The 25,503-nt window shown below is 40.4% G+C and overlaps 1 protein-coding gene across 14 annotated transcripts in view; it reads left to right on the top strand.

Moving 5' to 3' along the window:
• Positions 1–25,503, top strand: part of cacna1da (calcium channel, voltage-dependent, L type, alpha 1D subunit, a) — a 118,726-nt gene that overhangs the window by 56,621 nt on the left and 36,602 nt on the right. For 5 of the 14 annotated variants that reach the window (XM_037532039.1, XM_037532034.1, XM_037532028.1 and 2 more), the window contains exons 10-29: positions 2,688–2,762; positions 6,194–6,281; positions 7,228–7,254; positions 7,524–7,684; positions 9,431–9,656; positions 10,184–10,391; positions 11,470–11,590; positions 12,144–12,234; positions 12,632–12,659; positions 12,791–12,821; positions 13,356–13,482; positions 14,885–15,014; positions 15,796–15,855; positions 19,850–19,956; positions 21,159–21,246; positions 21,670–21,777; positions 22,836–22,888; positions 23,143–23,289; positions 23,834–24,035; positions 25,088–25,246. In XM_037532039.1, coding sequence (XP_037387936.1) covers positions 2,688–2,762; positions 6,194–6,281; positions 7,228–7,254; positions 7,524–7,684; positions 9,431–9,656; positions 10,184–10,391; positions 11,470–11,590; positions 12,144–12,234; positions 12,632–12,659; positions 12,791–12,821; positions 13,356–13,482; positions 14,885–15,014; positions 15,796–15,855; positions 19,850–19,956; positions 21,159–21,246; positions 21,670–21,777; positions 22,836–22,888; positions 23,143–23,289; positions 23,834–24,035; positions 25,088–25,246 — 2,237 coding nt within the window. Of the gene's footprint in view, positions 1–2,687; positions 2,763–6,193; positions 6,282–7,227; positions 7,255–7,523; positions 7,685–9,430; positions 9,657–10,183; positions 10,392–11,469; positions 11,591–12,143; positions 12,235–12,631; positions 12,660–12,790; positions 12,822–13,355; positions 13,483–14,884; positions 15,015–15,656; positions 15,717–15,795; positions 15,856–19,849; positions 19,957–21,158; positions 21,247–21,669; positions 21,778–22,835; positions 22,889–23,142; positions 23,290–23,833; positions 24,036–25,087; positions 25,247–25,503 lie in introns of all 14 variants that reach the window. The other 9 variants (XM_037532037.1, XM_037532032.1, XM_037532029.1 and 6 more) reach the window with 3 other exon arrangements.

Raw genomic sequence — 25,503 nt, 5'->3', positions numbered from 1 at the left:
TCGCACATACCAGACTTAAAGGCACCGTAACAAAAACGTGTTTTATTTTAGGCGAAATAACAAAATGCAAGACATTTAGGATTAGGGCCCTTTAATACTTTAATACTAAAACATTTTCACAGCTGTCCTAGATACTTGAGTCCACACTTGGGACTGATTCTGGGCCCGTTTGGGGGACAAGCTCTTTATAGCAGGTTTGCTTTCACATACAAGAATTCCTATAAAGTCTGGATCGATTACGCACTTATATGCTTTGCTCTTCTACATGCAGGTTTGCAGAATCGTGGGAACTAGCTTTATCCATTTTCTGCTTTTTAATTTTTTTTATACAACCATTCAGTTTTTATGAGTTGTGGCCATTTGCGCTTGAATGCCTACTGGGCACCGTATGTCTATGACGCATTCAGTGTCCTCCTCCGTCCACAGCAGTCCTTTCCCACCATCACTAAACTTGAAAGGGGAAGTGATGAAAGTCGAAGCATTTATGTTATACCAATTGCATAATTCTACACACGGCACCGGGAATGGATGGGTTCCACACATACAGCAGACCACTGATTTCAGGTGGACCAGATATTGGTTCTCCGGACCGCTCCCAGCCTAAAAAATAGCTTTGACCAAATGAACTCGCAGCGCAACGTGTCCTGGGTCTGGGAAAATAAATCTTTAGTATAGTGACAAAAAAAGCCAGTTCATTAACAGCCAGACGTCTTTTAAACATGCATTACACTCTCCCAGTTTTATCCGCCACATTTCTTTCCTTCAGATGCGACTGCTCTGAATGTGAAAGTGCTCCAGTGTATTGAGCGCAAGCCTCCAAACCAGCTGTGCTCGTATTGTACTGTATTCAGAGCTGTTTACTCAGCGTTTGGCAGGCAGCTAGAAAACCGCCGGAGAAGGGCAGGGACATAAAGAGTGAAGTTGGGCAGAAGAAAGGCTAATCCAAATCCTGTTTTATAGAGGCAGCCGGACGGCAGCTAGGAGTGCGCAGATTTACGCTGGAGCCGTTCAGGCGACGGAGGCCCAGAGCTCTGAAATCACACACCAGCCTTTGTGCTTACATCGCAGCTTCTGCCGTCTACACGAAACCCACAGGCTTAGAGACATCTAAAGCCACACATATGCCTCGACACTCTCAAACAAACACTGAGTGAGCCAAAGCACGTTCAGCATTAGTGGGCACCTGGTTTATTCAGACTGGAGCGACTTACAGTGAAGACTCCAGAAAGACTGTTATATTAAAAGCATCACAGCTGTCGTCAGGTTTCCATCCTGCTATAGAATTTAATTGAAGCGAATAAATGAAATGTTTAAAAAAACACACACACACACACACACACACACACACACACACACACACACACACACAAATAAGATGTTTCTATCACCTCTATAATCTTTGATGTTGCTTAGTTCTGTTGCTGCTGCTTTATGCCTTTATTTTGTTCATTTACTTTATTTTTTAACCCAACGTTTCATAATTTACTGCATTTCTTTTTATCTGCAAAAAAATCAGTATGTGCCATTTTCATAAAGCCTTCTTGTGTCAAAATTTGCCTTAAAATGGAGATGGAAACCGATTCCACCTACGCTGTAGGGTATTTAGAAACCCTGCATCTCTTTAAGACCTCAGAGTTCTGAGTTATCAACCACTACAATTTAGATCAATTTAGATCATTAGAGATAACAACCCATACATCAGATGATGTCAGTCAGTCTCTTCAGACCCTGACCCTCTGCAAAAGGTGTTCTGGTCCTCATTGTCTTTCTTAGATCAACATTACCGGGTGAAACCGCTGTGGCTGTCATTTTAATGTCATTATGGCAGAAGTGTCATTTTCCTCATAGTCCCTCCTGTGACAAATGATCCATCTTCCTCCTGCCCGCTCTCCAGCCCACCAATCCGCTCTGGCCTCAAGTGTTGGTGTTGTTTATTGTTGTTGTTACTGTGGTGTAATTGTTGCTGTCATGTATGCTATTAACCCAGTGGTGCCCAGTCCAGTCCTCAGAACTGCCCCCCAGCCTATCCATGTTATTGCTGTATTCCGCCTCTCGGCACCTGAGCTCACTATTATTCAGTCTTAATCAAGGATTCAAATCAGCGATTAAGGCCTGTGTGATAGGAAGTTGAAAATATACAAATAGAAATAAAAACAATTAAGTAAAACGAGTATTACCTTTTAACACAAAAGACCACTGAGCCAGATGTCACAGCTAAGTGGAGCCTATATCTGAAAAATATTGAACAACTTTGTGTGCGTTTTTTGCGATTTGTTTACATTTTTATTATCAGCTTTGTAGCTATGTGTCACTAAATCAACCCAGCCATCAGGTGTGGGTCACTTTATACGCAGCAAACGTTGTTAAACCTTTTGTGTTTCCATATTTGTGTTTGCATTTTCAATATAAAATGTTTTGTAGATAATCTTTGTATTCATATGAATATAGCAAACCTGGTTACGCCTCTCTGAGATGTGCCGAGAGCTGGAATTGAGCAGGAATGCTGGCCGGAATAGGATGGTAGAGGACTGAGCTGAGTGGGTGCCTGTGCTTTAACCCCTGTTGACCCAGTTGCCTGTTTTCTCATTCCTGCGTTGGTGCTGCGTTGGTGCTGCGGTGACTGCGCTGTGATGTGCTGTGCTGTGTGAATGCGTGGGCTTTACGTGCATGGCCCTGACCCGGGACAGGGGTCACTCTGGCTGACCTCGTGGACAAGAAGAAGAAAGGGTTTAGCTGGTTCAGTCAGTCCTCTGACACTCATGGTAAATCCACTCCTTCACCCCAGTACAGTGTGACTGTTCACTGTGTTATTTGAGAATTATGGTTGGGGCTGTCACTATATATACAGTAATTAGAAGGTAATATACTAAATATGGTCATGACTAAGAAAGTACACACACACACACACACACACACACACACATTCTCTGAGCCTCTTATCGTTCTGGGTTGTGTGGGAGCTAGAACCTTTCCCAATGGTCATCAAACAGAAGGCAGCAAACAGGTGACTAATAAAGTAGTCAAGTTTAAAAAAGAAATAGCCTAACTAGATAATAACAAACCATAGATAATATGGATTTACAGTCACATCGGTATCAACTTGGACATATATTGAATTTGACTGATATTTTAAACTGATATTTGAAGACGCATTTATTAAGAGCAAAGCATTTAGTTACTGTTTTAGTCAATTCAAGCGGAACTAGAACCACTTATCATGTTTTCTATATTGTTTATATTTCAGCATAGACAGATGAACAATATTACAATTGTAAACAGCCCAGAATTAGTATTTTGAAGTGTCTTAGTACTTTTATGGAAAACGATGATGGCAAAAAATGATCTGGTCAGAAATGCACACAAATGCTTCATCGTGCAAATAGTCAACTAATCATTGCTAATTTATTCAAATTTTAATTTGAAGTGATTGATTGTGACAGCCCTAACTGTGTTGTTTATCAGGAGGGGGAGTGTGTGTGTTTCTGTCTTTTCATGTTGCTTCTGCACTCCTTCCCTTCTGTTTGACCCCACCTCGCACCATTTTGCCCGTGTCATTATGTTTTTTTTTTCGAATTATGCAGTATAATCTGTCCCAGACTCACCAATTACAGTACATTCGATAAAGTTTAGGGTCCACAAAGAAAGTCTTCTCTTACAGGCAGTGTTGGTGATACACAGAGACCAGTGTATACACATTTCTGTACTAAACAGTTTCATACATTCCTACTATACAGTAATCACACCAGTCTGCTCAGACCGGGACTCAGATAGACGTTTCTCGATAGAACCTCAGCCAACTTTATTTAGGCCAACTTTTTCTTTATAAACAGAGTGTGAGTTTAAAATGGAGAGAATGGGGCTAAACCGCGATCAGTGCCTCTCAGCTCAGCACTTCCCAGAGCCATCACAAAGAGTTTGATCACACATACACACACTGCTTATCCTCCACTGATGTGTCAGCACCTATCCACATCTCAGAGAGAGAGAGAGGAGGAAAGAGAGAGAGGGAGGCAGAGGGAGAAAAACAGAGAGAGTCTGAAAGAGCACTCTATTTCATGTTAATGGTCTCTTTCCCACCCAGCTGTACTAAACAGTATATTATCACCATTATGCTCCTATTAACCTGTGTTGACCTTCTGATATTACAAATTACTATAGCAACCTCACACTCCATCTCCGCAGACAGGCTGGCCTACGGCTGAGAGCCATGAGTGCCTGCGGCTGCCGCGCTGTCGGGCTGTCTTTACAAAGAGGCGTAGCAGCCTGCAGCAGTAAAACCACTCAAGAGTTAACAGATAAATTCAGTTCAATGATTTTCTCTTTCCATACTTAATGCTTCATAAATCTCATAAATCATAAATTTGTTGTGTGTGTTGCTGGATTGACAGTAAGTGGTGTGTGAAATTTACATAGGATGTATCACCAATGGGGAAAAAAGGAAGAAGAAAAAATGAATTAAAATGAAAGGAAGGAAAAGGGATAGAATAAATATACAACTCAGTCAAATACACTTACAGTTAAAGGAAAGAGACTTGGCAAATGAAGGTTAATTGTGTTAAACTGGGACATTTAAAGGCCAAAATCTTGAGCCCATTTTTAATTTAACGAGTCAATTCATATGTTAGAATTACTGTAGGTCTGAATGAGGTGTAACGGAACAGACATTACTGTATAGGGAGGAAAGAAACAGGTCATCTGTAATGAAGGTGTTCTCATGACTATAGGACTTCACACACGGTGGCCTTTTTTTACACACTGAAATTGCGTGTTGCCGTTGTCTGACCAGTGCTTTCCTGAGAAATATTATTATATAAAAAAACAAAAAGCAGCGTGAATTGTCCAAATTTTAACCTTTTCCGCACGTGAAACCTATTGATATGTTGATTTTTACACAGCAGGAGGTACTTTACACTGTTAGGAATGAAGGTTCTGTGCAGGTTCATTTCTCGTTCATCAAGGTAAAAGCAGTGGAAAGGTTCCCTCAAAGCTCCAGCAGTGGGTTTAAGGTCTGAGGGTGAAGCTTAGATCAGTTTCTCCAGGTGAAAAGTTCGTATTTGTACCTTTTCATAACCGAATGTTTTAAAAAAGAACAGTGTGTGTGTGTGTGTGTGTGTGTGTGTATATATATATCAGTGTTTATAATATAGACTGTAATTAAAATTGCAGCTCTTGCGATTTGAAAACTGCACTCTTTCAAACTGCAATTCTGAGATAAAAATGATTCATTTTTAAGCCGTTTCTGACCCAGACGTTCAGTTGCACTCACAAAGCATTGGCCAATAGAGCGCAGTGCCGTGGAGCCTCAGGTCTGAGCTAGTGGGGTGTATAGCTGTGTTCTTTAGAGTGATGGAACTCCATCCAGTATCTTGGGGATCCAAAGAAGCTAAAACTCTTTTTGGGACTCTTGTTTTCAGAAGGAATACGTGATGAGTAGGTACTTTTGGACATCTAGTGTATATAGGAGAGTTTTATTTAAACAGTAACATTTGTGAACTTGTGATAAGTTTTCTGTTTACAGTGTGTTATTGCCTGCTGGGATTCTTTTTGGGTGCTGCTCATTTTATTTTCAGCAAGGCTAGTTGTTCAGCATATATACTGCTACTTCTTCTGTTTAGTAAGACTCCTGGAGGTCTGCCATCCTATAGACTAGATCCGACCCCATTCTAATACAGTGCATTGAGTAAATCACTGATTTGAATTGTTAAAGGAGGGTTCACTTGATTTACATTGTTTCTTCACACCAAAAAAGTTTGTACGTTTGGCAGCTCACAAGTAAAAACTTTTCATTTAATTGTACTTTTTTTTACCTTTAGCCATTTCCCTAGCTGTCTTAATTAGACGCAGAGTGTCATTAGCTTGAGAATTTACAGCAAACATTTTAATTAACTGCATGATAGCAAACTTTGTTGTATATTTTGCAGAGTAAAAGAGGGGAAAGCTGCCAAAGTCTGTACTAATGCAGGAACGTGCGCTCCATAAAAGTAAAGGATTCGGAAGGGACTAAAATCAGAAACAGTGATGATAATTACATTCCCCCACTTCCCCATGTAAAACTAATCCTGTGTCAGTAGTGCTGCAGTCTGTGACTCAGAGAAGCAGCCTCTAAGATCGATTTCCTTGTGAAGAGTTTGAAGAGAAGATATATTATGTTATGTCTCTTTTCTGTGTATCTGATATGCCTGTAATGTTCCAGCGAGTGTTCCAGCGAGTGAAACTGAATCTGTGAACACGGAGAATGAGAAAGGAGAGGATGAGAAAACGACGTGCTGTGGCCCACTGTGGTAAACACACATGCACATACACATAAAAGCACATATACACGCATAAACACCGATCAGCCATAACATGAGCACCTCCTTGTTTCTACTCTCATTGTCCATCTTATCAGCTCCACTTACTGTATAGCTGCACTTTGTAGTTCTACAGTTACAGACTGTAGTCCATCTGTTTCTCTGATACTCTGTTACCCTGTTCTTCAGTGGTCAGGACCCCCATGGACCCTCACAGAGCAGGTACTGTTTGGGTGGTGGATCATTCTCAGCACTGCAGTAACACTGACGTGTGTTAGTGTGTGTTGTGCTGGTATGAGTGGATCAGACACAGCAGTGCTGCTGGAGTTTTTAAACCCTGTGTCCACTCACTGTCCACTCTATTGGACACTCCTACCTTGTTGGTCCACCTTGTAGATGTAAAGTCAGAGACGACAGCTCAGCTGCTGCTGCACAGTTTGTGTTGGTCATCCTCTCGTCCTTCATCAGTGGTCACAGCACGCTGCCCACAGGACGCTGCTGGCTGGATGTTGGTTGGTGGACTATTCTCAGTCCAGCAGTGACACTGAGGTGTTTATAACCTCCAGCAGCACTGCTGTGTCTGATCCACTCAGACTAGCACAACACACACGAGCACACACTACCACCACGTCAGTGTTACTGTAGTGTTGAGAATGATCCACCACCCAAACAGTACCTGCTCTGTGAGGGTCCATGGGGGGTCCTGACTGCTGAAGAACAGGGTAACTGTAGAACCACAGAGTGCAGCTATACAGTAAGTGGAGCTGATAAAGTGGACAGTGAGTGCGGAAACAAGGAGGTGGTGATATTATTAAGGCTGATTGGTGTATAGACCATGTGCTCACACAGTAAACGCACAGCTGTCACAGCTACTATATAAAAATGTAAAGAGTGAAGCTTTTGTTCTAAAATATGTGTCACTTGTTTTTCATTTCAGTCAGAAAATCTCAAAATCGAAGTTCAGGTTAGTAAGCATCCTTTACGTTGTTGTCATGCTTTATACAACGTTCATTTTTGCACATTGTTCCTTTCTGATTTTATGTATTTAGCTTCTTCAGTGTGAAGTCTAATTCAGTTTTAGATGTATGATGTATTTGTGTGCATGTATAGATTTTGGTAGCTGTATGAGCAGCACTGGTCATTTAGTTGTATCTAACACTTCTGACTGTCTTTTGATTCGGATCTCCCCTCTGACATCATTTCCTCCCGTTTGACATCCCGTGTCCCTGGCAGTCGGCGCTGGCGTCGCTGGAACAGATTCTGCCGCAGGAAATGCCGCTTGGCTGTGAAATCGGTACCGTTCTATTGGCTGGTGATCATTCTGGTGTTCCTCAACACTCTCACCATTTCATCAGAGCACTACAATCAACCTCTCTGGCTCACACAAGTACAAGGTGAGAGCACATACACACATTGCACTGCAGTTAACAAGCCCAGCTTGTGCGTGGTCCACAGTCTGATATATACCTGCACACACGGACACGGACTGACTCAAATATACCAAATGAGGACGACTACAGGTTTCATGTTTATCCAAAAAAGTCTTCACATGTCTTCACAAAAATTGAGTGTCATAAATCTTGTCTGTAGCCCCTTTTCACAAGAAATGGAAGTCTGTAAATTCTGTTCAGGTTCCACTATTGCCTTATGGACAGCCACTAACCTTCGAAATACAGGTGTTATCTCTTCAGCTCGCCACAGACCCGTCGTAACAAACATATCACATTATGCATGTACTAAAATGAAGCATTTTTACAATGACTACACTGCAGTAGTGACTGGCATCCAGTCAAATTTAACTTAAATTGTGTGGCTATATTGTCTGTGAAAACACACAGAATCAGCTGATACTCGTTATTAAAGGACTTGGATTGAATAGGAAAGCTGGGGTGGGGAATGAATCGAGACATCTGTAATTAAATTCTAAGATGATTCCTAAAGAACAGCTCATTCTGTAGATTAAATCACTTCAGGACAGTCAACTGACCTAAAAGGACAGAGTGTGGTTCTGTAGTCAGAAACTCACCACTGATGAAGGGCTAGAAGATAAACACACTGGGAGGACCCTGCAAGGATCATGCAGTCTCTCTCAATCAGTTTTGAATAAAATATACATGAATACATGCAATTTCAGGTGTGTTTGCTGTTGGGTGATGGAAATAATACTATTTATGCTACGTTTAGGTCTACAAAGATGCATTAAAAACAAGTAAATAAAAATAAAAGGAGTGCTACAGCATTTTTAACCTAATCTCACTGTCTGTATCTGTAGCATGTGGTCCATTACCACACAGAATACTTAGGGAATTCGACTCGACACACAATTTTAACCCTTTAAGACCTGCATTGACACACTTCCACCATTGCACAGGTTTATGTTTTGTACTTTCGTTTTGTTTATTTGGGCGGAACTATAAAGTGCTGTTTTCTCAGATTCAGCACAGTCTAATAAAATGTCATTCAGTAAATATTTCTACACACTATAATTTGTCACTTAGCTCATAAAACCACAGTAGCTTAAATTAGCTTAATTTTTTAAAGTTTTTAGTGACAAAATGTTAAACCGTGATAACAAAAGAAAATTTTAACACGGATGTGATGAAGACGGTAGATTTAAACTGATCTGTGAACAAAACGATTTAACAAGCATCATGCCAAGTGCATGGGAAGGGTATAAATGCTTTCTGTAGGTTTCTTTGGGACGTAATCGACCCACAGCGACACATTTGGGCTTGTATTTTAGTGCTTTTTTCTAGTTTCAAGGGGAAAAGACTGCATATCTGAAGCAGCGACACTTTACAGACAGGACGATATTCATTTCACCCATGAAGGGTAAATAGAAGCCGCTGGGCCGGTAATTCAGTATCCAGCACCTGCTGATTGGCTTCTATTATTGACCTAATTATGTTTGAGTTAACGTGTTTCTCTTCTGAAGACTGAGAAGCATGTCAAGATTATTGTGATTATGCACTGTGTGCTGCAGATGCGGCAGATAAAGTTTTAGATCATCTTTAAATGATTAAATCTATATCTTTAAATTATTAGCTATTTTAGCAAATACAGGGACTCACTGCCTTTGGATCCTGATAATCATCCTAAATCGCATTTTCCTCTCTGTGACTCTCTGTGTTTGCCTACAGACGTCGCCAATAAGGTCCTGCTGGCCCTGTTCACGTGTGAGATGCTGGTGAAGATGTACAGTCTTGGTCTGCAAGCCTACTTCGTATCACTTTTTAATCGCTTTGACTGTTTCGTCGTATGCGGCGGCATCACGGAGACGATCCTAGTGGAACTGGAAATCATGTCTCCACTAGGCATCTCTGTGTTCCGCTGCGTACGACTCCTGAGGATCTTTAAAGTGACACGGTAAGAGGGCGTATGTTTGTGTATGTTACATTATTACATATTGTCTTTTTAGACTTCTCAGAAATGATGAGATTAATCAGATGCTCATAGATTTTTGTGATCATAAGTTCACATTTAGCCATTAATAATCCCATTAGTAGATTTTTAGGAGATGTGCTGGCATTATGAGTGACTTTAGTACTCGTTCATCTGTGAAATAACCTAACCTGAGCTAAGTAAGATTGAGAGATGCATCTGCTTCATGCAGCGAGCAATAAATAGGCATATCTAGCTGAGGCTAACTGTAATGAACTCAGTAACGTTACTCACATGTATTCTCAGCCTTACTGGCAACTTGAATTGTTTTCTTCCGTGCTGCAGATGATTTCTTTTAAAACATTCTGTGTCTTTAGTCCATTCACTTCCATGATATTTACAAATAAAATAACTTCACAGGTTTAACTGAGTCCTACACATATCTGGCAGAGAGTGCCAGGTGTAGATCACTGTATTCTACAGGGTGAATGAACTGATATCGTTCTCTGCAGACACTGGGCATCTCTTAGTAACTTGGTGGCATCTCTGTTGAACTCCATGAAGTCTATCGCCTCCCTGCTGCTCCTGCTCTTCCTCTTTATCATCATCTTCAGTCTGCTCGGGATGCAGGTGTTTGGTGGCAAGTTCAACTTTGACGAGACGCAGACCAAGAGGAGCACTTTTGACAACTTCCCACAGGCCCTCCTAACTGTGTTTCAGGTGTGTGTGTGTGTGTGTGTGTGTGTTTGGGCTGCACAACATGAACAAAACACTGGTATTGTGCACATTTAGCTACTGCAATCGTGTATGCCTTGCTGTATACTAAAGTGTAATGATGTGTGATGTTTATAGGGCCCATATATTCTCATATTAAGTTCCACTTATGACCTATATATATATATATATATATATATATATATATACATATTCAGAGTCAGGAAAAACCTCAGAAAAACTAAGCATGATGTCAGTTCAGCCATGGCAAAGGGCTACGTATATATCATCCATCCGCACATTCTCTCCACACACCACAGAACACGTTCAGTTTCAGCTTTCACCCCAACACTAGTCACTTAACTTCACTTAACATGCTGTCCTCTAAATGGGTGTCATTGTAGCAGTAGTTAGCTACAACCATGCTGTGATGTGGCGTTTTTGACCTGCTAGTTTGGCGGCGCGGTGGCGTGGTGGGTAGCGCTGTCGCCTCACAGCGAGGAGGGCCTGGGTTCGATTCCCCGACCGGGGTCCTCTCTGTGTGGAGTTTGCATGTTCTCCCCGTGTCTGTGTGGGTTTCCTCCGGGTTCTCCGGTTTCCTCCCACAGTCCAAAAGACATGCAGTCAGGCCAATTGTGTAAAATGATCAAATTGTAAGTCGCTCTGGATAAGAGCGTCAGCCAAATGCCGGTAATGTAATGTAAATGTAGCTGTTCCCCAAACACCACAGAGCTGGTTTGGTTTTTTTCTGTTTGTATATCTGCCTGTAGAGAGGATCTGGTATATGTATTCTTGTTATATGTCTACACCCTTATTACTATGTACTGTACAGTGTTGTGCGTCTGCTACTGGCTGCTAAATTTCCTTCGGGATCAATAAAGCGTCTATCTAGTTCTCCAGAATGGAATAATGTTCTGCGGTGAGCAGAGCTGTTAGCATGCTAGCAAAGCTAACGCTAACCAGCTCCTCTCTCTTAGTTAGCAGCACTGTTCAACATTTATACATTGATTATTGAATGATGGTGTGAGAGCTGTGCACTGTGTTAAATACTATACTACACAGAGTGACTGCGTCTCCTCCTCAGATTCTAACAGGCGAAGACTGGAACGCAGTAATGTATGACGGCATCATGGCGTACGGCGGCCCTTCGTCGTCAGGAATGATCGTGTGCATTTATTTCATCATCCTCTTCATCTGTGGAAACTGTATCCTCATCCAGCTTCCATGATGACAGTCCAACCGTGACTATACTGCCTACAGTGTTTACATAACTGTCTGTTTGTTTGTTTATTTGTTTAACCAGACTAGTTAAGGACGGCCTGGTAAGTCATGAAGCGATGAGTAACTCCTTGGTAGAGAATTGGTAAATGCCCAAGCCAGTTCACATATTAGTATGTAGGCATGAAGAAAAGCTGTCATCTTTTTAATGGAGACCTGAATAAATATAACCTGCGTGTAATGTGTGTCTCTGAAATGGCTGAGCATATTTCTGTCTTCACCTCCAGTTCCCTTTTTACCAGAATCTAGTTTTGCCTTTTGAGGTCAAGTATTTTTGTGTAGTACTGCACAACCATACTAGTTCCAATAATTAATCAGTGTCATATTCAGACTTAAGAGAACCTCTGATTACAAAATGAATAAGTAAAATCATCAGACCAGTTTTTTATTGATATATAATAACAGCCCTGCTGTAGTATCTATTGTACCTATTTTGTAACAGTGATTTATTGTTTCTCCTTGACAAATCTTCTAAATTAGACATCCTGTTGAATGTCTTCTTGGCCATTGCTGTGGACAACCTGGCAGACGCTGAGTCTCTCAACACGGACAGTGATGACAAGAAGAAAGAGTAAATGCAGCACAACATGCATGTGTAAAATAATAAAACGACAGGCCTCATTCAGGATTATATCGTGTGTATATTGTGCAGCAGGTTGTGCAGACAGACAGCATAACGCTGGATTTAAATTGGAGGTAGGAGACGATAGTGTTAGGACTTTTGCCCAAAGGCTCATATTCGTATAGTATAGGGTACTTGACCAGATGGGGATGGAGCCTCAGTCTAGAGGTGTTACCCACTGCCCTAGATCAACCCTGATGTTTCAGTATTAATAGAATTTGCCCTGATAAGTCTTATGCAACAGTTTGTGACCTGTATGTTTGTGGTTTGTTTCATATTTTATGAAAGCCACTAATATAAAAAAGAAAGCCACACTCACGCCTGTTTTGTTTTTCATTTTTTCAAGTGAAGACAAGAATGATGAAGATGAGAAGGTGAGAAGAAATGCTGACGTCTTTCTAATTGGATCCTAAATGCATTGTGTGTGTGTGTGTGTGTGTGTGTGTGTGTAGGTTAGTGGGGGTGTTTGGTTTGTTAAATCTTTTTTTTCTTCTCCCACTCACAGGTTCCAGATGATGATGAGAAGGACAATGCAGGTAGAGAACTGAGTGTAGTATATGCATACACTCACTGGCCATTTTATCAGAAACACCTACCGTATACGTGCACTTTGTTGGTTTAAAGTTACAGTCTGTTGTCTTTACATCTGTTGCTGCATATTTCATAGGCTGCCATCGAACCCGATCATGAGTGGAGAGGGACCGCCATAACACTCACACTGACCACACTTTAAAAAGCGATGCAGCTTTTAAACTTGAAAAAAAGTTATACGGGTTAACTTGAGATTTTGAGTTCATTGGACTTGTAATATGAAGTTAACAGAAGAGTAATTCGTGTTTTTAGTCTAAAGGTTACATCATTTTTTAGAGTGCAGATGTTATTAGGGTGGCAGGTCATACCCAGTAGAGCAGTGACGCTGATGTGCGTGTGGTGCTTATATGAGTGTTTTAGGTACAGTAAATGGCCCGTGAGTGTAGGTACAGGTATGGTATACCTCATAAACTGCAAGCGTAGTGTATGTTCATGTAAATGCACAGTATTGCTCACTGCATATTCTCTCTGTAAATCAGAAGAAGAGGAGGATGAGCCGGAGGTTCCATCGGGGCCTCGTCCTGCAGTCTCTGAGCTGGTGAAGAAAGAGAAGATAACACCCATCCCAGAGGGCAGCGCATTCTTCATCTTCAGCACCACTAATCCGTAAGAATCACACACATACACGTTCAGACCCATTGTTTACGGCAGTGTGTTCTTTATCTTCAGCGATACCGCTTTATAGGTTTCTCAAGGCACACACACAGGCGTAGACCCTTCACATTAGCTGTGTGTATGTTCCACATGCGCACACAATCACAAAACACACATTTAGGTCCATCCCCCACAGCTTCTCTTCAGGAACAGCAATTTAAAGGTTTCACACATACATACGCTACCTCATGGAAATGAGCTTTCATAGGCTTCTATAACTTCCCGCTCTGCTGCAGCAGTGAGGAGTCACAGAGTGACAAATTATATATGTGCCAGCATGATGTCTCAGGAATCCTCCTTACTGTATTAAAGTCAGTCCCATACAGAAATCATACATGGACATGTACTGTATATATCAAACAATCGTAACACATAGCACCACAGCCATAACTATCCAATAATAAAACAGTTCCATTATGATCCTAACCAGCGGCTTCACTTTACATGCTTTAAATACAGAAGAAGGAAAAACTTTTTAATGTAGATCATTTTTATTTATTTATTTGATCCACTCATCATGAAATTTACACGCAGTGTAAAGACCAACAACAGGTAAATTGTGCCAAAAACGATATACGATATACACACATACATATACACACAATCCTCCTTTCCTTATCCTTGGTCTTTGCCTTTCTTATGATAAACATATTTTGATAATACTGTCAGTATTAATCACAATACATTAGGGGCAAAAAAAAAGAAGAAAACATTCCTGACTTTCCCTTAAAATTAAAACTCCTTGAAAACTATTTACATTAGAACACTACATTCCCAAAAACGTATGGAAATGATTTGCATTGGCTGAGTTACACATTCTCCAGCAGTTGGATTCTGAACCTTGGTGTTGTTTCTCCATAGGTCTAAAAAAAGGGACATATTATTCATTGTAATATACTTTTTAAAGACTTATATTCCAAAGGTATCCAGACACTTAAGTATAAGAAGGAAATTCTATCATTTCTATCAATTCTAATACATTTTCAATGTGAACATTGTGGGATGTTACCTACTTTTAACTATTTTAACCAACCTGGTAGGTTGTAGCTACAATTGCCTGTTTATTAACATTAATAGAAAGTAAACGTTTTTAGAAACATACTATATGACAAACATTGTGAAATTACAGTACATGTAGCATGAGTGCGTATTATTTATGCAACAGTATTGTAGTATTTAATTATGTAGTTATGTTGCTGAGTTCTGGTTAGGTAGCTATTTCTTCATTTTATCATGTATATTAACCACAAGCCTTTTCGCAAGCCCACACACCCATTTCCTGCTGCAACTTCAAAATGAAAAAAGGTTTTATGTTTGTGTAAGTTTGTGTTTTTGTCTGTTTGTGTGTTTCTAGGATTCGTGTTGCATGCCACAAGCTTATAAACCATCACATTTTCACCAACCTCATCCTCGTCTTCATCATGTTGAGCTCCGCCTCTCTTGCTGCTGAGGACCCAATCAGAAACCTCTCTACCCGCAACATCGTAAGTCCACACAAACACAAAGTCTTCCACAGTTTATTTTGAGGACATACAAACGAATCTATAATCCAGATGTGCTGGGAGTTAAATATGTGCTTTTTCTCTTTAATAACGTAGCTACACTGTATCTCACTGAGAGTGGTTTGGAGTTTTGAGATTAAGTTTTATAAATACATTTTGAGCATCGAATCAGGAGGATGTTGTAAAAATAATATTTGAAAACTAATGTTTTTCATTATCGTTGTATTTCCAACCTGCATCTGCCTCCTTCTCGTCTGTTGTCTAATGATCACCTGCCGTGGGGAATCATATCAATATATATAAATATATATATTCTTGTATGCATGCATATAAATTAATAACATTTTGATAAGCAACATACTTGGATGCTTTCATGCCCAGTTGCAGCTCAGTTTAGTATGTGTTTCATAGGATGTTGACGCATGAATTCAAATGCAGTGTATTTGATGTGTTATTAATATCGATGTATATGATATGATTATATATCAACATGCATATATGATTAGACATATTGCTTCTATTGCTTCTTTATAATAACTGTTGCACTCAATTTTCCATGCTGTTTTCTCCATCAGATGTCTAATACAGTCAGTCCTTGTTAAACATGTACATTGCTTTTTGCAGATACTTGGTTACTTTGACTATGCCTTCACGGCTATCTTTACTGTAGAGATCGTGTTGAAGGTAAATTCTGATGTCCGTGTCTGTGCCGTGTCTGTGTCGTGTGTGGTCAGTAATGTTGTAACCATCTGGTCTATTCCAGGTCCTAGGCTATGCAGATTATGTCTTCACTAGTATGTTTACGTTTGAGATCGTTTTGAAGGTAACCTCTCGAATGGCGCACACGGCCTTCCTGCATTCTCTCCCCGTGTGTCACCTGCTCAGTCTTCAACCTGGCTTGATGCCTTTCTTTCTTTTCTTTTTTTTTCTTTTCTTTTCTTTCTTTCTTTCTTTACTTTCTCTTTCTTTCTCTTCTTCTTATTCTCTCTTTCTCTCTCTCTCTGGCACCTCTTTTAAAGCAAAAAAGAAAAGAAACAGTTCAACAGCATACCAGCACATCTCCATACGACACATTCTGCTTCATCTAATGGCACAAGAGTTGTCGACTTTTTAGTTAACCACGAATATTGAGACGAGCGATGCTAATACAGATCTGATTGGTGTGAGATTTTATTTATGCACAGTTCATTTGTGAATTGACCAGTTACTGTTCTGCCACAGTTGTTTGTGTCGTGAGGTGGGACAGGCTTTGCTGAATGCTGCCAAAAAAAAAAAGTATTATATGGCTTATTCATGTATAAAGAGGCAACTTTTTCCTTTACGATGCCTATATCTGATCCCTTAATATCAGCCAATACCGGGTACTGATACCGATACACGCTCTATCTAACCTAACTCATCTATATCTATACTGAGTTATACAGTTTTACAATTTATACAATTCAATCTATTTGTACAGTTACATTTTTCATATATTTAATTTTGGTAAAATCTTTATTCTGCATCACAGATAACACTCAGTTTGGCTAGATGGCTTTCACTTGTTGGATGACATGTCATATGTCTCCTGTGCGTCTTGCAGGCTGCTGTGCTAAAATCTAAATCTAGTCCAGCAGTTCCTTCCATGCTCTCAGTAACATTAACTCAGACTATAAGTGCACACACAGCAGCAGACAAGTGATTACTGAAAGAAGCAGCTCTGCTGTTCAGGTAAACTGCTGTTACACATTCTGCCATGAGCATTTTTACTGCGGCTTATCGTCTCAAACCGCTGACTCATTCAGTTCCGTCTACTGGTGCGCATGTAAACGTCAGAAGTTGCTTTATGGTATCGGCCATAGTTATCGGTACCCCATCACCGGTTCCGATACTGTGTTTAAGTGCCAGTATCGGGGCTGATACCGATACGGTATCAGTGCAGCACTATTCATATATGTATAATATGAATTTATATTTTTGACAGATACCTAAATCGGTTAATTTTAAATGGTATTTATTTTGCATGCATGTGAAACGTCAGAGTGTTAGGGCTGAGTGAGTGTCGTTATTTTTGGCTGTGCAATCCAGCTCATGTTAACATGGCAGGTTTACCTGACTAGTTTTGATAAAAACAATATAATCCAACTCCGGAGCGTAACATTTTTAAACTGTTCTGCTGATACTCTGAACTATCTATCCTATAAATTCGCATTAGGCTGAATGGGATTTTGCTAGTGTTCTGTAAACACTGCCCATCCTCACTACAGTAGGTATGTGGGCGGAGCATGGATTTGTCAGTTGCAAGTGATGGCTGTAAAGAGACAAATGAAGCAAAACAATGCAACTCCTTGTGAAATGAGAAACATAAAATGATGCAAGTACATTTTGAAAACACATTGCTTTGACTGAAGCTGGGTTGAAAGAAAAGAAAAAGAAGAAAAAAACTAAACAAAACCTGAACCCTCTGCAGCCAAAGCTTCAGCCGTGACTCAGACACATCCATAAAAGAGGGGGCAAAAACAACCATGTTCAGGCCGGGCATGGTTCAGATTACGATCCCCTTTGCTAAGCGCATATGAATGCAGCATATTCTCCAGACCCACAGGGGGCAGCATAATCCACTGCTTCCACATCAAATTGACTTTTTTCAGTATTTTGTGCATTTTTTTGTAAAGTGGTTGTCTGTACGAACTGACCTAAGACCATCATCTGTTATCCGAACTCCATTCTCAGCCATTATCAGAAACGATGCAATGCTGGTCTCAGATCAGCAACCAAAGGCAACCGACTCCAGCAGTGTTTGGGGTTTCTGGGTTCAGCTGTATTGACATGCACTTGGGAGATGACTCCTATGCGCTTCTGGTTTGGAAAGACTTGCTTTGGTTTTGGCTGATTTTCACTTTGTGTGCTGAGCCTAAGGGGGCCACTGGAGCCTCTCTGACTGTTTTGGGGATTTTAGTAGAGGGACAGGGCAGAATATGCTTCCAGGCAAACGGCTCACATGAATGTTAAAGTAAGGGGGTTCTCGTTTCAGATCGCTCCACCGTTTTCTCTGTCCCTTTCTTTTTACTTATTCTCTCTCTTTATCTCTCTCTTTCTTCAGCTCTTTGCTCTTACATTCTTCTTCTTCTTTCTCCGTCTCTTGGTCTCTTGGCCTTTACCAAACCTCTCCCTCCCCAACACTTCAATATAGAGTGTCACTCCATATCAAATTACACTAACAGCAGTGGAGGGCACTCCTAGTAAAGGGAGAGGGTATTAATACTTTGTGCTGCATTAGTGTTTCACCTATTAAATAGACAAGAATAAAAGAAAAGAAAGCATCTAACATTTTGCAGTTGAAACAGATGATATATATGCGATAAAATAAATTATGCATTTGTTTAATTCATTCTTGTGTGTAGGGTATTACAGCAATGAGTTAATGTTAATGTCACCATGCACTTTCAGCGTCTGTGTTTACATGCAAAGATTTTGTCAATCCGATTGAATACATTCTGATTATAGATTAAGACTTAGGTGTTTATCTGCTTACTCTACTCAACAGTCTGACGGAAAACCTCACTTTACATGCTCACTACAAGTAACAAGATCCAAAACTACGCACATACATAGAGAACCACTTAGTGTAGATGTTACCATGACAACGAGCATCACGTGAGGTCCAGTCAGAGTGAGATGAGCAGCAGTGAGCAGTGCTTGTGTTTTTAACTGCTTTAAAATGATGTCAGACTCAGGAAAACGTCCTTCACACGTCCTTATTAAAGAAGGCCGAGAGGAAGACATAAGCTGGACGTCTGTCCCACCGCCGTCTTTTAAAGATCAGAGCATGAACTTCGTCTCCTCTGCAGACCAGTTTCTGCTCCGCCGTGTTGAACATTACAAACTTTCACTATGACGTGACTAACATGCGCAGAATGGACTTAAACTTTCCGATAGGGAATATAATCAGATACAGGCGCTTACACGATATTATTCTTCTCTTTTACAGATTATTACCTTGTTCAATGGAATGGAAATTGTATTCTGAATGGCCTGAAATCAGACCAGTGTGTTCCGACTGAGGTGTATACATGAACGTATTCTGTTCAGATTGATATTGTTAACGGATTATCAGGCTTCATGTAAACTGGGCTGGTCAGTTTGTTTAAAGACACAGTAAAAAGGCTTATTGAGAAAAATGAATCAAGATCATGTGTGAATGACCAAAAATAATTGACAAAATGGTCAATGGTTTAATCAGTTGATCGTCGTTGTAGTGGAAATAGCATTTGTTGATGCTGCTAAACAGGTTGTGCTTTCATGGAAGGTAGTTGTAAATCAGTATCGATGCTCACTGTCGAACGGTTTTATAGTCCACGTCCACTCACTGCTAATTACTTAGTGAGAGCTCTTGTGAACGAGCAAACAGAGGCGGAGTGGATAAGCCATTGGAAAAGGGGCTGGAATGAGACGGGGGCTCTGTATTTCTGTCTTTCTCTCTTCCTTCTCTCTCTGTCTCTCTCTCCTTCCTTAATCTCCTCAGCTTTGGCAACAAACTGCATGTTTTATTGCCTGGTCCCCTAGCCTGGCAGATTGTGAAATGAAGAGCTTACTACTACATTCATGCCGACAAAGCCGTGAGGGTTTGGCGGAGTTAGCTTTAGCTTTTAGCATCTTGCTCTGAACACGCCACCCTTGAATAAGAGTGATGTCCAGGAGTGTATCTGTGTGTCCATTTAAGCATATGTCAGTGTGAGCGTATGTTTTTTTCTGTATGTATGTGGGTGAGTGCATCTTCTATGTGATAAGTTCCCTCTAAACTCAGTGGACGCTAACTCTGTTCGCTTGTCACTCAGATGACGACCTATGGAGCGTTTCTCCACAAAGGGGCATTCTGCAGGAACTACTTTAACCTGCTGGACCTGCTGGTGGTGGGCGTATCTCTGGTGTCCTTCGGAATACAGTGAGTTTCATTGTGTCTTTCGCCAAGCCTTAGTCCTCGTCTCTAATCTACGTGCACTTCTGCACGTTTTAATACACAATTACTGTCTCTGCAAACATTGTGGCACGTTTTGTATTTGTTATTTTATGTTGTTTTTCTTTCAATAGAAAAGAAGTTCATTTCTATAGCACATTTAAAAATATATAAAATTAACCCTTGTGTGGTGTTGGGGTCTCTGGGACCCATTTAATATGGAAAGAAAATTATGCAATTTATTATTTCGACCTCAGATTCTTGGCCTTTCTATGAAGAAAATATAAAATAACGCATTTTCAGTGTCTTCACTCTGTTTACCCCCCTCACATTTATATTACACGTGGTGTTGGGCTGAACCAACAGAGATTAAAAGTGTGGAGGTGCTGTGTCCTTCACTCTGTTCTCCTCCTATATGGCCTGCTGTTAGTGTGTGTGTGTGTGTGAGGGTGGACAACATGGACAGGCTGCTGACTGGCTACAGCTGCTACAAGAGAGCCCTACACTGGACACCAACTGTTTGATTTAGAAAAAAAACAGTAATGTGGTGGGTTCACCAGACCACTGAGTAACAAACAGATCAACACCACACAAGGGTTTAGACCAAAAACAATAACTTGAAGCCAAGAATAAAAACGAAAGACAACGTTAAAACTAAAATACTAATTAGTAAAGGAAACAATAAACAAACTGATTAAAACCAAGAAGGAAGGGAAACACAAGACAACACAGAACGTCATCCATTTTCTTATGTTATGAGCTTCGACTTAAAGGACTTTCTGTGTTAAGCTCAACAAACAGTAATTTTGCACTAAAATTTGCCAAAGAATGCCATATTTCAGTTTCAGTTCCCTGTAGAGGACGTCTTAACTTATTCAGGCTTAGGAAATCAATAATACATATTGTTTGATCAGGGTCTTCAAACATTTGTATATGACTGTAACATATACTGTGAAAAATATACTCCGGAATTTGTCATGTTTATAGCAAAGGTCCCTTGCAGGGCTGCAGAATAATGCTCACTTACTGTACGTGCTGATTTTGTCCTAGTTATCATGTAATGTGATCTGGTTCTACTTGTAATAACTCACTGGCTATTTACTGTACAAATTTGTATGTGTGTCCATCTTGTAGTAATAGTAGCTGTGTGACGTGTGATTGTCCGTAACTGAAACGTGTTTTTGTTGCAGATCTTCAGCCATCTCTGTGGTGAAGATTCTCCGTGTACTGAGAGTGCTGAGGCCTCTCAGAGCTATTAACAGAGCCAAAGGACTCAAGGTGCTTAAGCACTAATGCTAAGATTGGTGTTAATTCAGCCACTCTTCTTATTTTAATTCTTTACACACTGTTAACAAAAGCAGATTTACTTTGTATTCATTGTGCATAAGTTGTCAATGTAGACTATACTTAGAATCAAGCAGTTGATTTGCACTGGATTGAAGTAGCTGGAAACTGTAAAAATGATGAAGTCTGAATACTGTACTTCATTTTATGCTGGTCTCCTGTTGAGCTGATAGGCTGTACTGTTCCCAGCAGTCAGATGTAAAGCAAATAACCGCAAAGAAACAGAAACATCATCATCATCATCATCAACCGCTTAATCCAGATAGGGTCGCAGTGAAACAGAAACATTACCGTTATTTAATTTGACCGTGAAAAAAAAAATTCACCTATTAACTTTTGACCGGTTGTCCTCTGCAGCATGTGGTCCAGTGTGTGTTTGTGGCCATCAGGACCATCGGCAACATTATGATCGTCACCACTCTGCTGCAGTTCATGTTTGCCTGTATCGGAGTGCAGCTCTTTAAGGTAATTCAGCTTCAATACAACCTGGTGTCTATTGGCTAACGCTAATGCTAATGGTAAATGAAAATGTATTATTTAAACAAAGTCATGCTGACTGACCTTCATTATCTTTTATTCTTAGTTCTTAGCTAACCTTTTTAGGAGCTATTGATGAGATAGACATGAGATAAAAAGAAACATATCATATAGATTATATTAGGTGAGTAGAAGTCGTAAAGATGGATGACTTCAAATATCTTGGGTCAACCATCCAGAACAATGGACAGTGTAGAAAAGAGGTGAAGAAGAGGGTGCAGGCAGGATGGAGTGGGTGGAGACGGGTGTCAGGGCTGATGTGTGACAGAAGGATAGCAGCAAGAGTGAAAGGGAAGGTTCACAAGACAGCAGTGCGTCCTGCTATGATGTCTGGTTTGGAGACTGTGGCTCTGTCTAAAAGACAGGAGGCTGAGCTGGAGGTGGCGGAGATGAAGATGCTGAGATTTTCGTTGGGAGTGACAAGGATGGACAAGATTAGAAATGAGCAGATCAGAGGGACGGTGAAGGTGGAGCAGTTTGGAGATAAAGCCAGAGAGGCCAGGTTGAGATGGTTTGGACATGTGTTGAGGAGGAATAGTGGATATATTGGCCAAAGAATGTTGGAGATGGAGCTGCCGGGTAGAAGGAGAAGAGGTAGACCTCAGAGAAGGTTTATGGATGTAGTGAAGGTGGACATGGAGATGGTTGGTGTGAAAGTAGAGGAGGCAGTGGATAGGGCACGATGGAGGCAGATGATCCGCTGTGGCGACCCCTAAAGGGAGCAGCCGAAAGAAGAAGAAGAAGAAGGTTGGGCAATGCTAAAGAGGGAAATGATAAAATGCTTACATGTCATATAACAAGATCAGATCTGATGGTATTATCATCATTTGTGGTAAATTATATTTATTAATATGGTCATTTGGATTAATTTATATTGACTGTCTTCATAGAGGCACTTGTGTAATTTGTAGTGTGCTGGTTAAGTTTGCAGTTCAAGTGTGTTAAAGATTGTAAATACACTCCTGACCTCTTTTGTTGTATCACAGGGGAAGTTTTACCGCTGCAATGATGAGGCCAAATCAAGCCCAGAGGAGTGCAAGTCAGTCCCATAATGGGTTTTTCATTCACTCACACACACACACACACACACACACACACACACACACACACACACACGTCTCATACTGACTTATCATCAAAAACAAAATAAAACAAAATTCAGGTGTCTGAGAAGTTCACAGTTCCCTGGTAAAGTTATTCATGATTAACATCAGCACATTTTGTGATTGTCAAGCAGTTGTTTTTTAAATGTCTGCACTCTTTTAATACCACCTGTTTCTGTCTCTCTCTCAGGGGCACGTTTATCCTGTACAAAGAGGGAGACGTGAACCAGCCCACTATTCAGAAGCGCCATTGGCACAACAGCGAGTTCAACTTTGATAACGTGCTCATGGCCATGATGGCACTCTTCACTGTGTCCACATTCGAGGGCTGGCCAGCGTAAGATGAAATATATTTTTATCCTAAAAACAAAGTGGCTTACTTGTTACCTGCTACTCTCTGAACCCTATTATATGATCTCTCATGTACAGCGATACTGAGTAGGTTAGAAATCACAGTGTTTAATAACAATAGCTCCGATTCAGTAATAGTAGTTCAGAACTATAATTACCATTATTGTTGCTACTGTTGGCAAGAAAGGAGGTGAGTGTAGCATACTGTGGAAGTAATTGCAGTATTGCACAGCCTGCTTAATACAGAGGGTGTGTATATAATCTCGTGCACACTAGGAGTTGTAGTTACATATCTACATAAACTTCAAGCTGTACACTGGACAAATGTTCCTATTCAACTTACAGATCTGATTTTTAACTGCTAGTCTGGAGTCACTGCATCTCTCGGGTGATTTTTAAGGATCGTATCAACAGGCACTTACAACTATGAGCTTATGTGCTGAAACACGTTGGTAGAGGAGGTCCTAATAGAACCAGGTTTCTAAACACCGTTCTAATGTCTGTTTTCTCATCTTTATCGCCTCTGCTAGGCTTCTCTACAAGGCCATTGACTCAAACAAGGAAAACTTTGGTCCCATCTATAACTACCGTGTGGAAATCTCCATCTTCTTTATCATCTACATCATCATCATCGCCTTCTTCATGATGAACATCTTCGTGGGTTTTGTCATCGTGACTTTTCAGGAACAGGGAGAGAAAGAGTACAAGAACTGTGAGCTGGACAAGAACCAGGTATGTGTGGATGCACTTGTGTGCATATGTCTGAATTAGGACTGCACAATATATCATTTGCCAGCGATTAACGCGATATTGGGCTTGGCAATGTTGAGATCACAGAAGGCTGAAGTATGCAGATGAGTTTCTAACCATTCACAATGTTTTGTGGGCATCGTAGCTCCAGATGGGTGTTTCTGTGGATACTTTGATGAATCTAACAAGTGTAAATTATTTTGGTTAAAATAATGTAGGCCGATCTTTAACCTTGTCTTATTATTGATTCACCAATGTTTTTTATATATACATTGTGAGGCACTATTTAAATGAGTGAGCAATATGGCTGGAACATATTATCATGCCACTTAAGATATTTTCACAATACACAATTCATATCACAATATTTAGTTTTCATTGATTTCATTAATGTGGGTTGATAAGTTGGAGCACAAGACAAGGCCCAATAGTTCCACATCAAAATAATTTTTTATTTATTGTTTCTCATACTGTGCTGTGTTTAAATTTGACTAATATGTGAAACCCATACTTGGTGACGTTCTATGGAAGAGCACAATATTTAGGCAGCACTGGACTGTGGTGGTAAAATGTCTATTTCTTTCATTATTCTGCATTTGTAACACTACAGATGTAAGTGCTAGATTTTTATGTAATGCTGATAGAGGTAGATAAATGACAAACTGGCAATAATATCAACATCAGTAGATATGTAAATGACAAATAGAGGATATTGATCAACCCACAGTTGGTCAGTGTCTTTTAGGGACTGACAGTATCCACTATATGTTTGGAAAAGCATACTGTGACATACATAATCATTTACAGAATTTGTGAAATATTGTCTAGTGTGTGTATGTGTGCGTTTGTGAATGAGAGAGCCAGAACAGCAGAATGGGTGAGAACATGTTCTTTACCGTCACCTCAGGATCAACTGCATGTCTTTTGTGTTTCTGACTCTTCTGTGGTATTTGAATTTGTGTGTGTAGTTGTTTGTTTATTGCTGGTATAGATGGTGTCTGCTCGTGTGTGAGTGTCTCGGTCTGCCTCCACAGCGGCAGTGTGTGGAGTATGCGCTGAAAGCCCGGCCTCTGAGGCGGTACATCCCTAAAAACCCCTACCAATACAAGTTCTGGTATGTGGTGAACTCCACTGGCTTTGAGTACATCATGTTCGTCCTCATCATGCTCAACACACTTTGTCTGGCAGTGCAGGTAAGAATGTGACCTGTCCATGCTCCGTCCAGCAAATGTGTTCTTTCAAAGCGACTGTTGTGAAGTTTGACAAGCCTTACAGAACACTGGTAAAATCCCATTTGACCTGGTGAGAAATTGTTGCATTTTCAGTTTGGTTGCCATATATAACACAGAGGTTGGAGTTTAAAATGCTATGCTAAAGAACTGAACTATTATTGCAGTTTATCAAAAATAAGGTTGGTTTTTGTTGCAACGCTTATGTAATCTACAGTCAT

Source organism: Pygocentrus nattereri, chromosome 21, assembly GCF_015220715.1.
Source record: "Pygocentrus nattereri isolate fPygNat1 chromosome 21, fPygNat1.pri, whole genome shotgun sequence".
NCBI classification, from domain to species: Eukaryota; Metazoa; Chordata; class Actinopteri; order Characiformes; family Serrasalmidae; genus Pygocentrus; species Pygocentrus nattereri.
Note: the sequence above shows the minus strand (reverse complement) of the source record. Positions and strands in the feature narration are given on the sequence as shown.